This window comes from Choristoneura fumiferana, chromosome 20, assembly GCF_025370935.1.
Source record: "Choristoneura fumiferana chromosome 20, NRCan_CFum_1, whole genome shotgun sequence".
Classification (NCBI taxonomy): domain Eukaryota; kingdom Metazoa; phylum Arthropoda; class Insecta; order Lepidoptera; family Tortricidae; genus Choristoneura; species Choristoneura fumiferana.
In genome coordinates, this window is record NC_133491.1 from 224,089 (window position 1) to 241,798 (window position 17,710).

The window sequence follows — 17,710 nt, forward strand, 5'->3', positions numbered from 1 at the left end:
CTATGGGCCTACGGATACATTTCGAGCCACTGGGATCTTTTGTATATTTACCACTCCTTCGAACTTAGTCCGTTGCTTTTATCACTTCATCCATAGATTGTACGATGTAATATAACTATAGATGGCACTACACAAGACTTTGCAGATTGTAAAACATAATGAAAACAATGGGGACTCGCTCTCGCTAGATTAAGAATAAGACTTTTACGACGGTTACCCTGTGCCAGTCGACTTCAAGGCACTGCTGCTGCGCTAGATCATAGAATGAGGGTAGAAAGATATGGTAAACACGATTGTGAATGCCTGGGCGTTGGACAATACGACACCAGGTCGGCGTCCATGGCAGGACCTACATAGATGACATACTTCCAATGTCTTCAGCCCGTAATTGTCACGGGCCGTACACACAGAATTCTTTTAATTCCATTTTCAGCAGCGTTATGTCTTTGCTGTACCGAAACTGTTAGGTAACTATTATGTAATCTACCTACATTTAGAATGCCTAGGGGCCTAACGTGCTAGAGAGCGTGCAAGAAAGTTCGCGAACTTATGATATCATCATCTCAGCCGTAGGACGTCCACTGTTGGACATAGGCCTCCCCCATAACCTCCAGTTCTTTGTTTGGTTGGCACCGGCTTGCATCCATCCGTGAACCCGCGACTTTAATCAGAAGCCGTAGTGCCTAACGTTGCTGACGCTCGCAATCGCAATCTAATGACAGTTTTTGTTTGTGAAATCTGTCATTTGATTGCGATCGCGTCAGAACCGCTAGGCAATACGGCCTCTGGTCATCCGTCCATCTCGTTGTGGACGTCTTACGCTGCGCTTCCCGAACCGCAGTCTCCATTCAAGAACTTTTCCCCAACAGCCGTCTGTTCTCCGTGCTATTTGCCCTGCCCATTGCCACTTCAACGAGTTAATTCGCTTGGTTATATCGGTGACCCTTGTTCTACGTATCTCCTCATTTCTGATTAGATCCCGCAGAGAAGCATAGCTCTCTCCATGAATTGATATACGAGCGAAAACCCCCGCCGAGCCCAAATAACGCGAACTTGCTCGTTCGTTTATTTAGCTTTTAATGTTACCCAAATGACCCGTTTCATTATCGGCCCCTATTTAATAATCCATTTTCCCAATAAATTATTGAAGGCCTTAAAAGTTCAGGGTCCCAAATCATGAATATCGAAGGGCTGGAATGCGGCACGACGTAAAGCGACGTCAATTAGAATTCCGGCCGCGCGCCGGACCCGGACCCGGACCCGGGGGTAGTACCGAGGCCTCTACATGGATGACCACGTGGTATCCTAAGGTGATATCAATTTGATGTCGTTCCATGTGAAACCAATAAAATATTGTGTAAGTCGCAAACAGACTGTCTTTTTAGGGTTCTGTAGTCAACTAGGAACCCGTATAGTTTCGCCATGTCTGTCCGTCTGTCTGTCTGTCCGCCCGTTAGTACTAGAAAACTGTAATTTGACATGAATATACATAACAGTCACGCCGACAAAGTGATATAAAAAAAAACTAAATATTTTTTTAGTGTATTTCCCATAGACGTACCTAAAGGGATTCCTCGACTAACCCTAAAGTTTGGGGTATCATTGGATAGGCTTTTTAAAACCATTGGGGGGTTGCCGTGACGATTTTTCGATTCAGTAATCTTTTTGCGAAATATTCAACTTTAAAGTGCAAATTTTTTTAAAAGCGAGCGTGCCCCCCCTCTAAAATCTAAGCTGTTGGGTGGAAAAAAAATTCAGGATAGTAGTAGTATATTAATTTACAGGGAATTATAGCGACTAAGATTGTTTGAAAATATTATAGTTAAGAGTTTGAAAAATAGATGGTAGTAAATATATAACTTAACGGCTAAGTTTGCTTGAGTTATTAGTAGTTTTGAGTAAATGCAACCTAAGTATAAAAATATACCTAAACTTGGAGATTCCGTATGTATAATACGAATCCTTAAAAAATATTACTTCATTTTTTTCGTAATGGCTACGGAACCCTATCTTGGGCGTGTCCGACACGCTCTTGGCCAGTTTTTTTTTTTCATTTGACACACTGCGTAATACCGTTACGCTTTCAAATTATTTTTGTGTAAACCGTGGCCTAGTGCGAAACCTATTTTGTTATATCATTTTTATTTTACACAAACTATCCGGTATCTATCAGTGTGTGTAGCCCTTAGCCCTCGAGATGTTTAGCGATTCCGGAAGTCCCGCCGATGTCGAAAACTAAAACTTGTGTGGAAGAATATTATTTTTAAATATCCAGGGTTTCTGCCAAAAGCGCTGCTTATACAATAAGTTTTTTATGCTGTTTTAATTTAGCGCCTCTGACTAATATTATGATATTTGATTGAACGTATCTTACAATATTAATAACTTAATAATAATTCAACAATTCTTCAAGAATCTACTTTTGAAAGTCTAAAACAACTTTGTGAGTAAAATTGTCGCTATTCAATTTGTACAATGCCCTTCGTATCTATTGCTACATGTAACAATCGATCAGGTACACTCCAATTACTAATCACTCTCAATTGAAGCTGATGGAACGAGACATAGATACAGACAGAGGGGATCTCATGTCTAAATTCCCCATCACGTAGCTTTCATGTTGCCAACATGACAGGTGAATTGAATATTATACAGTAATACGCAATGTTCGATTAGGCACGTATTGGATGGTTAGCTTATTACATTACAAGCTCTCTTTGAAACAACGGTTTTTATCCAAGATTGTTTTGAAGATCTTTTTGTTTATTTCCTTCGTTCTACGTCCCATTGTGTTTTGCACATATAGATAAAACTTTTCACTTTTAAATTCGTAATAAGTACGAACCTTTATTTCATTACCAGCTTTGAACACACTGCGTGTTTCCAGTAGAGTGCGCGGGAGAGCTGGAAAGTTTGGTCGACCAGTTCACCCACTCACTCAATCGTTCACTGGCTCACTCACTTCACAGTCCAGTTAATGACGTTAGCTGAATGACTGGAACATTTAACACTTTCTGTAAGAGCGGTTAGTTGGGGAATTGTTAATATTTTAGTTAATTACATACTGCTTGTTTCGTGATAAGGTTAATGTTAATTAACTTAATTTGCTTTCTATGTTCTGGCCTGATTATAGGCTTTCTGTTTTCATGTTGTAATTAAACTGTATTAAAAGCTTTTATTTAACCCACTGGTAGTGGTCAGATTAACTTGAAACATGTGTGTAGGTCGAATGACAATACAAAAACAGTTTATAAAAGGAAAGGCCGGCAAAAACAACACTTTTTTTAAAATAAATACTTCTTAGCCTCAGTCACATCACAAATATTTACGCTTGTTTTTTTATATAATTAGCACATTATTATCATCATTTTAGTACAGACAGACATCACAAACAAAATATTCAAGTTGTTTTGACTTTGCCATTCAAAAACAGCTTCACAACAAACTCGCGCGATATATTACACAAGTGCGGGCTTGTCGCCGCGGGAACTTTCTTTTGTCAAGTTCGACAATACAGCCAAACTAATACAGATGGGCTGGACAAGGTCTGCGTAGACTTGCCTAGATTGGAAACTTGAAGGTTAAAAAACTAGGTACAAATAGCAGTGGCCTGGAGTTCTTTTATTAAGGCAATTGGAGATCGAGAATGGTACTGTAGGTGCCCATGAGTGGCGTGATCAAGCCCTCTCATTTTGAGTGTAGGTCTGTGTCCAGTTGTGGATGTCTACAGGCCGGAGAGATGGTGGTGGATACGATAAATAATAATAATATACCCTATACACTATAGTCCCTTGATTATTTAGTAAGTTTCCCTTATACTTGTGTTGTTTATGTATTGTATGTAAATGTATATATTTATGTATTTTATGTTTAGTTACAGATATATTAATGTTGCTAGTGCCCGCGCTTCGCCCCCGGTGTAATTTTTTTTAATTTTCTAAATCTTTTATAAGAACCTTCTCCTGACCATAGCAAACACAAAAAAAAGAATTAGCGAAATCGGTCCAGCCGTTAACGCGTGATGCCGTGACCAAGGGAAATAGGGATTCTTTTATATATTAAAATATATTAGTTAGGTATTTGGGGTTTACATATTATGCATTTATATTTATTCAAATGTTTTGCTCTATTTGTCAATCCTTGTTTTTTAATTGCTCTTCTCTACCACTCAAAGGTTGACTGGCAGAGATCCCTTCAGGGGTAAGTCCGCCTTTGTAGCTAACACTTTTTTTTACTTTTTGTACAATAACGAGTATAAACAAACAAACAAAATAAATAATATACAAACGAATCGACACCTCTGAATACTATTTTTTTGCTACCTAGCTGCACTAGGCAAATAATTGTAATTGGAACTTAATAAATTTAACAAAATAGGTACATACATACATACATAAAATGACGCCTCTTTCCCAACGGGGTAGGCAGAGACTATATCCTTCCACTTGCTACGATTCTGGCATACAACTCTCGCTTCCTATTCATCAATCTTTTTATGCATGCACGTCGGTTTAGAGTACTCCTGGCCCGACCTTTCGTGAGAACGTCCCCGATTTGATCGTGGTACGTTCGTCTAGGCCTTCCTCTCCCAACGTTCCCATTCACGCAAAAAATGTAACAAACTTTAAACCAATCCGACTACTAGAAGTGGATCACAGTACACCTGTGAAATTTGAAACAAACAAAGAAATAAACAAGCGGAGGTGAAGAAAAAGACACGTTCATCTCATGGGCTCAGTCATTGAATGACATTGTTTCTTAAATAATTCATGAACCACTTGAGAACCCACACACGTTCCAATGGCATCACTACGACACATGATACATTGATGCATGCTGCAGGTATGTGCAGGGCACGCGACGTACTTAATCCTCTTACTGCAGCTTACTGCCGTGACCACGCGACGTGAGTGCACGGCCTCATTCTAAAGCGCACGCAGCAAAACTACTTTTACAAAATCATCAAGTCGTAAGTTCACTTTGAACTGATTCGTCATTATCATCATATCAAGCGTATTACGTCCAGTATTGACCATAGATCTTCCCTGTAGACCTACAGTTGCTTTGGTTGGAAGCGGCATGCATCCATTGCACCGTGAACACGCGGTTTTGACCAGGTCATCCGTCCATCTTAGTGGACTTGGTGGCCATCAGTTGGTGGACATCCTAAGCTGCGCTTGCCGATCCGCAGTACCCATTCTAGAACCTTTAGGCCCCAACGGCCATCTCTTCGTGCTATATGGCCTGCCCATTGCCACTTTAAAGAGCGAGTGTACGAGCTTGAACCGATTAGGATGTTCAAAAGCACCATTTAATGAAATTCTGTACGTAGGCTGCATGACTACATTTTAACTCTATCTTAAAGTGGTTGAGTTCCCTGTAAAAGTTGATGTCTAACTATAACCTTGTAGTTATGAACCGGTCGGCGGCAAGTGTCACGGTGGCTGAGTAGGTACCGAGATATTTGAAAAACGAAAAAGTTTTCGGAATTAAAAAACAATTGCAATATACTTGAAATGACCACAACCAACAAGAAGATATAGTAAACTTACTCATGTAGGTAGCAATTTTGATTTCGAGGTCACATCCATTTCATTCCATTCCTTTGTCACCCAGACCGTTCTTCCTTATCACAGTGTAATAATCATTTTGTGTAGAAACTTCAATACTGAACATTCCCTCAGTTCCCCAGCGCTACGGGGAATGCGCTATACACGCGATCATTTGACAACAGCTATACACTATATCCAATACGAGTACAACCTGCAGAAACAATGCGCGGAGTAAACAGCGAGCCAAGTCGCGCCCCGGGCGGGGTCGTCGGGAAGTAGAAAGTTGCATTTAATTCTGAAACTCCCTGTTTCGACAACTTTCGCCGACTTAATGCCGTGACTTAAAAAAAGTTGGACGGGGGTTTGTTTAGTGCAAAAGTTGGATGGAACGAAATGTTTTTAGATAATGTTCTTTTCGTGTAATTTATGGACACTTTAAATAACAGGGTTTGAAAACACCTTTTCAGGCTATGAATGTTAACGCCCCGGTAGCCAAAGCGTGAACATGATATTTTAGAGCGGAAGTGTCATCAGAAGTTCGATTTTCAGTGATAGAGCTAAAAATAAGAAGTACAAGTAAGTTTTTGCATCTTAATTCTACTTAGATTGTAGAATCCAAGTTCGAGTAGTGTCCAAGATCGAGATTTGTTAGCTCCACTACCTATGGTCATTGTAATACCAGAGGATTGCGGATGAGTTGCCAGTCTGAAGGTCTTACATAGAGCACCATGCGTAATTTCACTGGCTGTCTTATTTCCACACTAGAACACAGCAGCCCACACGCTGCAGCTTGCGGCCAGGATGATCCGAACTTACGCAAGGTGGAACTAATCGCAACAACCGTCAGTCTTAGCTTATCAGCCCTTTGGGTCCTTGTTAATAAAAACTAGAGTCCGTGACACAGAGCGGCCGTTCGTCCGGTCCCGGAAAGATAAACAACCCGGGGGCGCTACACTCGGCCGACTCCAGAATATTCATAACTGTTTTTGTTAAACTGCTAATGGATTTGTTTGTGTTCTTTAGCGTCAGAAAGTTATTAGCTTTTAGCAGCAGGGTATTGCTTTGCTGTATTCCGGTGAGCTTTGTTACCAATTAAAGTAGCTTTATTTTTGCTTCAAATTGGAGTGTGATAATTACATTTTTATACCAATGAAAGAGTAACGTAAAGAGTGCCTCCTGACAGTGTACAGTCTAAAGTCTCGTGCTAGAGGCTCGTGGTAGACAGATTTCTTAACTCGTTGAGTGCGATAATCTACTACGAGTCAATTTGTGCTCGTATTAGGTTTGATGCGGCGCGAGAATTGAAGCCATGAAAAAGTAAAAAAAAAACAACCTAACCTAACCATAAAAAAAACATTTTTAATACAAGATTTTTTGCTGACTGTACTTTTTATTGACTGTAATTGCATTGTCATCCAAACTACATATTTACATACCAAATTTTAAGTCGATGCTATTAACCGTTGAAGAGTTCCGTCCTGCGGAGACGATCCTGGCTGGACTACCAGGATGTCACTAACTACTAGATTATTGTATTGTCAGAACAGTACAATATTAGTATAGTCACCAGCATTAATATCTGCCACAGCGGAGCGTGCAAAAATATCTGACACGTCCTTCCGGTCCTAGAAATAGAGCCGTATCAGATATTTATGCACGCTTATTGTGTCCGATATTGGTGCTGGTGACTGTACCTACTGTTAGTAGTGAAAATTATATCTTATGGAAAAAGCTAGTTACGCGGTATTGCAGTATCACAGATGATATCTTAGTATACATGCACATACATTCGTGCTTGTTTCCGCCATTAGTTTTAAACTGACCGTAATCAAACAGACACCGTTGGGTTGTATTACACGGGCCGTAACAAGTCTAGCTGACATACTCGTAAAGTCTACATTGTTTTGTTTGCCGAGCGCATAGTAAATTGCATCGTAAACCGAGCTCACTATTTGTACACACATGAGCTTTCTTACACATTTAGTTTCCGGTCTAAGAAAATAGCAGTATTTTTTCACACATTATCGCTTAGCTTAGAGGGCTCTAGTTCCATGACATACCTATGTATGTATGAGTCCTTACTGTAAACCGTTACTTGGGACCGCGGCCTGCGGGATTTAGTTTACCCATAGCGAATCTCGTATAAGTAAGTATATAAAGTATAGGTCTTCGCAAGTTTTTTGCTCAGTGAGCATCTACGAGTAGGTATGTTAATCGCGCCGATAAAGTATTAAAATGAAATTTAAAAACTAAGGGGATCTGTCCTACATGTAAAGTAGGGATGATTTCTTCCGTCGTCTAAAATTCAAATCATTTATTCTGTAAATAGGCCGCAATGGGCGCTTTTGCGCGTCTTTTTTTTAACTACAGCCCCCCTTGGTTTGGTTATCTTAAAATCGATCTTTAGAACGTGCATAATGACGGGCTGGGGTCCTCTGAGACATTGATAGTTCATTTTGTGTTGTTTCCATTTTCGAAACTTTGACAGTTTTACTCATACTTGTTTTACAGATTACATTTAAATTTTTGGGTATTCCAACGGGTACAGTCAGGCAGATGCCTCAGTCAGTAGGCACCGGCAGCGCAGTCAGTCGTGGGCGGTAAACTGCGATGGGTTCATTTCCTGGCGCCGGCGCCGCCCAGTCCACGGCCGGCGAACTGGCTGCATCTCACTTGCTTCTCCGGAATTTACTTTTTATCCAGTTTTTTCTTTTGAAAAAGTAAACTGCATACTGGCTTCCAGTAGCATTTTAAATGTATTGACATCGAGCGACGTAAACTCTGAACTGTAACGAAATGGTGTCAGTATATTTAAGTTACAAGTCGCAGCCTAAAGTCAGGTCCAAATATTTCTTAATAACAAGCACTGATGTCCAAAAAACATCTCACCCCGGTTCGGAAAAACCGCTGTTGAAGATCCGACTGGCGTATGATGAGAGAGGCTTCAGTTAGGGACAGCCAAGTGTTTTTAAGCTAAAATAGTAATGGAAGCTACATACAATGCTTTCTATATATTATACACAAATCTGTAAAAGAAACCTAACATAAAAATAAACTACTATATACAAATATATTGTAGTTTACCCCGTATGGTAGTTTGACCCGTGTGGTGTCGGTTAAAATTACACTTCTCCATTTCTTCCGTGGAGTCGTAGAGGCGACTGAGGACATAGGTTAGGTATACCGTAGGCGACAGGCTAGCAACCTGTCACTATTGTCGTTTTTGTCAACTTAACCTAAATTGCTAAAATGGTTCCGAAGCGGTAACGTTTCGTGTGCTCTGCCTACCCCTTTGGAATACAGGCGTGATGTTGTTGTGTTTTTGTTGTGTGTTTTACGATAGTATGCGCCGCCAGTACTAGCACTGCCTATACTACCTTACCACGTTATATATACTACCCTGCTGCCTACTCACTCTATGCATGCCATAGATAGATCATACCTACGTGTGTGTAAACTTTCCAATCCGCAGTGGGCTCGCGTGCTACCAACAGCCCCAACCCCTTTCAATCTAAGAGGAGGCCTATGCCCAGCAGTGAAACGCGTGCGCATATACGCAAAACATTTATTTATTACTAGTTAAATAATACTCAAAAGTTCAAATGATCAGTGTTAGATAGTTAGCAAAAGTAAAATTTAGAGAGGAAGGCTTACGTTGATAACAGAACTGAGCTCATCCCTCATCATTATTTCTACACTGGCTTTAAACTTCGTTATCTACAATTCTAAATAATTGCTCTCAAACCCATGAGCTATGACAATAATAGAGCAGCGGCGGGTTAAGGATTAGGCGGGTCGCTCGCTAACTCGCTAACCGGCTCATTGCTGAAGTCGGTTCGCACTGCGATAGTACTCGTTAATTAGTCAAGCAACGGCGTACACTGCTTGTTTGCTAGGAATGGAAAACTTTAAAAGTAGTTATGTAGCGTGCAGTGTACTTTGTACTTGATAAATGTACAACGTTTTATGTAGCGGTGCTTAGAGTTGTTAGTATTGTTACCGCCGGGCATTGAGATCAAGCTTAGCGCAATTCTAATGTTCATATTACTTGCACTATAAGTCACATAGTGAATCGTATCGAAGGGTTTTAGCTGGTTTGGTAACATGAACATTGCGTTAGTGAAATCAGCTTGTTATTAGTTGTTTAGAATGTTTCCTTATGCCTTTGAATGTGTATTATATCAATTGAAAATTAATGCGACACGTCTGATTTGATTTGAACCTACCGCAGTCTATGAAACTTGTTCACTCTCCAAGAACTTTTGTGGATCTTTATGATACGGGCTACCCAATGAAAGGCGCGGCTAGAGAGAAGAGAGAATCTGGCGGCGTGGTGTATAAAGCATCTGCGATGCCTTCAGTTTGTCTAAGGCCTCAACTCAACAGGCGGTTTGCTTTTAGACACGCCTTCGATTCGAGACTTTAAAAAAAAACACAATCGATTTATGCTACACGCGTGAGAATCATTTAAAATAAAATTACTCTGTAAGAAAATACTTACGGACTTAAGCACACTTAAGGACGGTACCACATTAAGTAATTCTAAGGTTTATGTAAAGCTTCGAAGTACGTAGGCACTTGGGAATAACAGTAACACCCACGACCTCTCATTCTGAGAAGAGCCTTGTGCAGAGCAGTTGGATTGAGGTGATGGTGAGAGATTTGGCCGGACGAATATGGTGTTCAGGCTGTCTCTCCTTGTTTTTGTTGAACCTGTTAATGAGGAAGAATGTTTGTTGTTGCAGATTGGAGCGGGCGGTCGCGGCGGCGCTCGTCGCAGCCGCAGGCGCAGTCGCCGGCCGTGCTGATCGCGCACTTCGACACCACCGTGTCACAGGTCAGTCGCACCAAACAACTACACTCTAAGTAGTTACACTAAGGGTCAGTTCAAACCGAGAGACAACGTGCCGCGCACAATACCATTGAGAGAATGCGTCAAATCAGTACTCACCAAGCGTCGCCTCTCGGTGTGAACTGGCCTAAAAGGCACTCTTGAGTAGAATCAAAATCAGTCGCCAAAAACGGCGCTGATCCAAGTTTGGTGGCCGCTATTTAGGGCATTAAACTAACACGGTGATTATAATTATAAGCTTCCGTCATGCATAAAATTTATGTTTACTTGTGAGATCCTATAATTGGCTTTATTGGTACTATAAAATAAGTTTATTCTGTTAGTTATAGCTGTTGGTTCTCCAAAACAAATAAATAAATCTTCGTCGCACTTACAGGTAAGGCTAATGGCTAAGGAAACCGACTTTTATGTCGGTTTCCTTAGCCATTCTTGTCCATTTTTATATTTATTCATATATTTTTTAAAATCGCTCTCTTGAGAAACAGAACCAAAACCTAACAAAATTATTCCTTATATAAACAAATTTAATCCTAAATTTCTATCAAAACTTACTCGTAGTAACGTTTTGCAGCAGCATCAATTTGAAAATCCAAGAAACTGTATTACCTAAGTCATCCCAAACAACATTAACCGAGAGCCTTACGCCTTCATAAAAATAAATCGTTAATTGAACTGCCCCCAGCCTCCCTGGGAGTACTTTCTCCAAAAGCCAGGGCTCCACAGGTGAGCCCCTTAGGACTCCGCTCACGTCCGCCACCGCGTCCGCAGTCCGCGCACGTCCGCGACGCGCAAACAGGGAATCAATTAGAAAAGTGTCCTCTTAGCTGGCGGACAATACAATACTACTATTAGGTTACAGACCGTTTTAGGATGATTACTTGGAGCATAGCTCGTAGCTAGCTTTATGGCTGCGACGATTGCCTAGAGCAGCGTCTAGAGATGACAGCTGTTAATGTAATCGTAATCGATATAATGGAGACGACCGGGAAGCATACTAGTAGGAGAATCCGACTACTAAGTACAGTATAATTAGATTATTTACGTGAAATACGAATGTTTCTTGAATATTCAATCATAATCTGTTATCTAGAATCCACTATTGTTATATATCTTACTATGTAAGCTGGCTCAACTGGCATGGAAAAATAAAATAAAAATACTCTTCTGCAGTGAAAGTCTTTAATCAGCGAAGGTGGAATTTTAACACTGGTTCTTACATATGGTGTTTGGATAAATGTAAGGTCAGACTCCCAGACAGAAGAGAAACAGGGTCGCGTTAACGGTTCGCGTTGTTTGGACAATTTGTTGCTTCTTACTTATTATGAAAACTACAGTGTTTATGGTTGCTGAGAGATCGAAATGACTTACAGGAGGGCTCCTCTCAAACCTGACAGGTCACACTCACTCCGTGCTTCTACCGTCCGGCTGTCCTGTGCTTTGTCTCCTATCTCTCGGCTTCCACTAGATATTGATGAGCTGTCCCCAAGTACTAGTTAAAACATGCTATGTGACATCAACCATCCATGGTGACGAGGACTGGAGTAAAAGCTTCAGTATAGCGACATAGCATGAAGAAGACAGCGATAGAGATGAAAATCAATTCAGTACAGTACTTTCAGTACATACAGTTCAATAAACGAAACTGAATATGAAACTGAAAATGAATATGAAAAATAATATTTTCCCTGAAACAAAACATTATTTGTTACAGCCATCATTGACACTACTGGTTTAAGAGGATGTAGAAAGGCATCATCAATATTTACCTCGAAGGATTGATCTCTTTTCCTTCTCCCACCCCTAGATCCAGTACTGTATTATTTCAAAATCTCTGTAACAAAATGTCAGCATTAAATATCTAACTTTACAGCACTGTTGACTGAAATTGCCAGTCTTTATGATACTCACCAGTGCAGTGTTGACGGCTGAAGGAAATTACAGTTCCAGGCGACATAAAATTTTAAGGTTCCATAAACCTGAAAGAGTTAACTATTGTTACTATCAGAAATCCAGAAAAAACATTGAACTAACTTCAGGAATGACAAACTTACTACATTTGAAGTTGTTCTATTGCAAACTTTCAGCCATTTGGCCTTATAATTATGGGATGCCTCGGGATTCCAAGGCGGAGGCCTATTTGCCACGCAGCTCCTCTACGCAAACGCACATCCGCCGACATCATCGATGACGATGAAGGATCAAGCTGTCAAACTCAAATCCGAAACAAATGTCACTGTCAATGTCACTCGCTGTTTAAGCTACAGTAAAAAATACACGACATTGATGCTTTCAACGAAGTGACTTTTAATTCCGACAGATGCCGCCAAACGTTCCGTTACAACTAGCTTTTGCCCGCGGCTCCGCCCGCGTGGTATTCGGTTATCGCGCGCTGTTCCCTCGGGAACTCTGCATTTTTCCGGGAAAAACTAGCCTATGTCACTCTCGGCCCATAAACTATCTCTATGCCAAAAATCACGTCGATCCATCGCTCCGTTACGGCGTGAAAGATGGACAAACACACAAACACACTTTCGCATTTAATAGTTTTTAGTTCTAGTATAATAGTATAGTATAGTATGGATGGCTTTAAACATTGAGAGAGAGAGAGAGAGAGAAGGAGAGAGAGAGAGAAACATTTATTTAAACATATTCGATACACATACAAACACATATGGAAAGAATAAAAAAATAACATCGAATAGTATAAAGTGGGCCCCACTCAGCATAACATGATAACTTGCTCATGAATTTCTTGTTAAATACATGGCTGTTGGTAATATAATAGGGTTTAAACATGATCTAAACATGCCGCTTGTAGTTATAATAAGAGACGTTGTATGCGAACCTGCCACGCTAGACGCCTCGTTATGTTCTACGCTACTGCTCAGACAGCATTTCATATAACAACGCGAAGTATTCAGTTGCACAAGCCGCGTCCCTTCTCGCGAGCCCCTGTATTGTTACAGACACTAAGTGACTTACATGTTAGAAAGACGGCAAAAGATATTTATTAGATAAAACGCAACGGAGAAGTGTGTCTTTCACTTGCCAAAGTTTTCGCGCCAGAAGAATGCGTTATTGCGGATTCCTTCTCCGTCGCTTCCCCCTCCCGGGGAAACATGAAATTTTATTAACGCAATAACCGGGCCAACGAAATAAAAAGACAGGTAATGCCTTAACTGCCGAAGGATTACTTGCCCCATTAGAAACAACGGCTTAATGCGTTTTGTAAAAACTCTTCCCGTAATATAATTTCTGTCTACTTTGTTTTACGCGCGGGGAAAAATTTTCTCGTCAAGTTTGGTGGAATAGCGTCATAAAAATATACTTTCTGAGTTTATTTGCTTTTTAGGGATTTTTAGTTGAAGCTCTGAAGGAATCTCTTCTATCTACGTTGATTATAGTGTATTAAATTTCCTTTGCTGGAGAATCTTTTGTTTACGTTGATATTGGTTTACTAATACGCGTGTTAGCTGCCATTCAATGATTTATGATTTCCAATTACAAATGTAATACACACAGAGACCAATACAAAACACAACTTTTGAATATGATGATTGTATAGCTCTCATTAAGCGATGGTTTCCATACTTCCCCAGATTAGTTGACATAACGTTGTCGACTAATTAATTAGTTGACAGTTTATAAGCTGTATAATGCCATAGGTAAGTATAATGTAGGTACCTCGTTCTCTTTTGTTACCCGGATTAAGTTAACCGTTACCAGCGTACCGTCAACAAACCTGCCCAGCCCTTTCCAGTTTGACAAACAAAGCTAGTGACCTGTTAAGGCCCGCGGAGGTGCCACGTGTGCCAGATTCAATTGAGCTGTTAATGAGGCACGAGGCAGTGAAGGGCAGTACGGCAGCCAACAGAACTGGAAACATTTGACCGACGATGTAAATAAAGTCGCGGACAAAACATCTTTTGCTTTAATTCTAGAGACTTGTTTAAACTGATGCCGTATTGTCTAATACGCTGACGTTTGTGATCGCGTTGACCATCTCTTTCTATCTCTCGCCTCATGCCGTGTGATAGAAAGACGTGGAGAAAACGATTGTGATTCCAAATGCGGGCCAACTCCGGCCCACCAAGGAAATTTAAACCGGCTCGCCGACGTACCTTCGAAATTAATAGTACCCATATGGCCCGCGAGAAATAATATTATTTTGATCGTCCTGTGCTTAATATAAAATAGAATTAGAAATAGATGCACGGGTACAGGAGTCTTTTTTCTTTTTTTTTAAATAGGCCGCAATGGGCACTTTTACACGTCATTTTTTAAACTACCAGCGCTTTCGGAAATACCATCATTGCCAAGAAGAATGCGCCGCAAGAAACTTGGCAGAAAGTCATTTTTACATAATAAAATAACTACAAATAAAATACTTAAAAACTACAGTATACCTACAATTTAAGAAAAAAAATACAAAAATAAAAATAATATAGGGAGTCGGCTAGACTAGCCGTGTAGTAGAGAGTAGAGGTGAGGTGACTAAAAAATTCAAAACAAAATTATTTTTAGTTAAATTCTGGCCCTCCTCTGAAATATCTGTCAGTTTTTGGCCCCCTATCAAGAAAGTTTGCCCACCACCGTGTTAGACAATAAGCTCTGGATTTCACGTCAAAATTCTTTATTTAACTGGGGGCTACTACGAAATTCGAAAATCGAAGTTCGTATCGTACCGTCCCTCTCACTCTCGTTTTAAATAATATAAGTGTCAGCGGGACAGGAAGATACGAATTTCGACTTTTGCACTTGGTAGTATAGAGACTGTTCTTTTTGCATTCGTTTTCATTATTTCTCATCTTAGCAATTGAAACTACACGCAAACTTACCTGTAACAAGATTAAAATTATATCATTATGTCTGCACTTGTCTATACCTAGTAAACAAGGAGATAATTATAAGAGGACGAGGAATAGACGACCAGATGGCCTAGTGGTTAGAGAACCTGACTACGAAGCTTGAGGTCCCGGGTTCGATTCCCGTGTCGGGGCAGATATTTGTATGAAAAATACGAATATTTGTTCTCGGGTATGTATCTATATCTATATAATTATATTTATCCGTTGCTTAGTACCCATAACACAAGCTTTGCTAAGCTTACTTTGGGACTAGGTCAATTGGTGTGAATTGTCCCGTGATATTTATTTATAAGAGGTGTCTTAAAATTAATCAGTAACATTTCTGTACATGATTTTGTTACTTTAATAGAACATCTCGTATAATCTGAATCACGGCGAATTGAACAGTCTAGTCCCTACTGTCATCATCATCATGTTAGCCGAAAGACGTCCACTGCTGGCCATAGGGCTCCCCCAAGGCTCTCTACTCAGACCGGTCTTGTGCTTTCCGCATCCACCGCGATCCCGCGATCTTAACCAGGTCGTCACTCCATCTTGTTACAACTGTATCTCCAAACAAATTCAAAGTTGGATAACCAACTATTTTTAATACATTTACGGTACAGTAAAAACTACTTTAAGCGTACTGTAACTTCGCTTCCCCTGTGGCCATCCCGGGTTCGTCTCAAATAGCGGGCAAGGCGGGACAAAGCCGGCCCGGGACGATTACTGTCTAATAGGATGACCGCATTGTGGCAGCCTGAATAGGAACAGCCCCTCGACCCTGCCAGCACCACGCGTACGGACAGAAGCTTCTATTTTCGGTACGCCTTATTGGTGGCCGGTGTTTGAGACGATTTAACAGCGTTAGAGTTTCTTCAGTCATTAGGCTCCATGTGCCTTTTCATTTGTTATCTACTATACACAAGATAAAAGTATACGTAGTAAATTTATTCAAGGTATTTATCACAGTATTTACGAGAATCATTCAGTTTAGTAGTTTATTTTTAGGTCCGTATCTCAAAAAAAAGGATCCCCTTTAAGATTACTCGCCAGCGCCAGGCGATCTACTGTGAACCTATTGCACCAATTGAGTTGAAAATCGGAACACACATCGTTGAGAACAAGGATTTCGACAGACTGTCAGACGGACGGACGGACAACAAAGTAATTCTACAATACTAATTAGGTTATCATTTTTGCCAATTGAGATATGGAACCCTGAAAAATACTTTTACAGGAAATAAAACGCGCCAAAGGTATTTTTTTCTATGCAATGCACCCGTAACCCACCTTCCCCTATTAGTACAGAGTATGTTTAAATACTTATTTAAATCTCAAAAATACGCCGTTAACACCAAAAGCAACCTAGAATAGTAAAATTATCGTCTAATACTTCAATTTCAAATAGTTTGCAAAAAACCGGCTAAAAACCGGTTAACCGGTTTTGAATTCGTCGAGGCGGTTATTAACCGGTTTTTGGCTTTCACCGGTTTTTGCAATTCCTAAATGCACCCCAATGCTTACGTATGGGCTTAAATAGAATTCAAATCCAAGGTTCATGGCAATAACAGCGACCCTCGCGCGGCCTTATAAAATAAAGGTGGTATCGGGCCGGCGCCCGCGCAACGACCTGCGTTCACGGGAACTACCGCTCCCTGTTATATTTCTTCGGTAATATTCTTGGAGCGGGGGAAACATACGGGGATGTAACTTGAACGGGCTCGCTTGTGAGCGTGTGTTTAGAAATTAATAACTATTTATTATGTTTCGTCGCCTCTTTCTTGTTTAATAAATAGGTAACAACGTTGTTATTTAACTTACTAGACAACGTTATACGTAACCTGCTTGATACGATACCTTTGCACGAACAATTCTTGTATATTTATAGGTAAAACGGCTCTACCGATTTCGATGAAATTAGTTATGCGGGGCGAACGATCGTTATAGTTAGATTGGTCTTACTTATCTTTAGGACAAGGCGATTTATCGCGCTTGAGCACGAGCGAAACTTGGTTGCCGAGGTATTGGGTAGTAAAATATTATTACTGGGCACTAGTAGCGCGTAACTACTTTTGAATCCAACGGTTGTCTTTCTTTTTCCGCGTGAGGCAACGAACGCAAAAGAATATAAATATTTTATTATTGTAACTAAAGCCTACAAACTTTACCGTCATTGAACGATTTCAAGCAGCTACCAAATGGTAGTAGGTACCTTTTTTTTTTATTCGACTGGATGGCAAACGAGCAAGTGGGTCTCCTGATTGTAAGAGATCACCACCGCCCATAAAAATCTGCAACACCAGGGCTATTGCAGATGCGTTGCCAACCTAGAAGCCTAAGATGGGACACCTCAAGTGCCAGTAATTTCACCGGCTGTCTTACTCTCCACGCCGAAACACAACACACCTTTCGCTAAAGGTCTAGTTTAGGATACAAATTTGTCTAATCCAAAAATG

At 40.5% G+C, this 17,710-nt stretch overlaps 1 protein-coding gene across 1 annotated transcript in view; it reads left to right on the plus strand.

Moving 5' to 3' along the window:
• The window catches only part of LOC141439356 (uncharacterized), a 1,011,003-nt gene that overhangs the window by 185,650 nt on the left and 807,643 nt on the right, over positions 1-17,710 (plus strand). Inside the window, 1 exon segment of the mRNA XM_074103643.1 lies at positions 10,298-10,389. Within this exon segment, the coding sequence (XP_073959744.1) occupies positions 10,298-10,389 (92 nt within the window).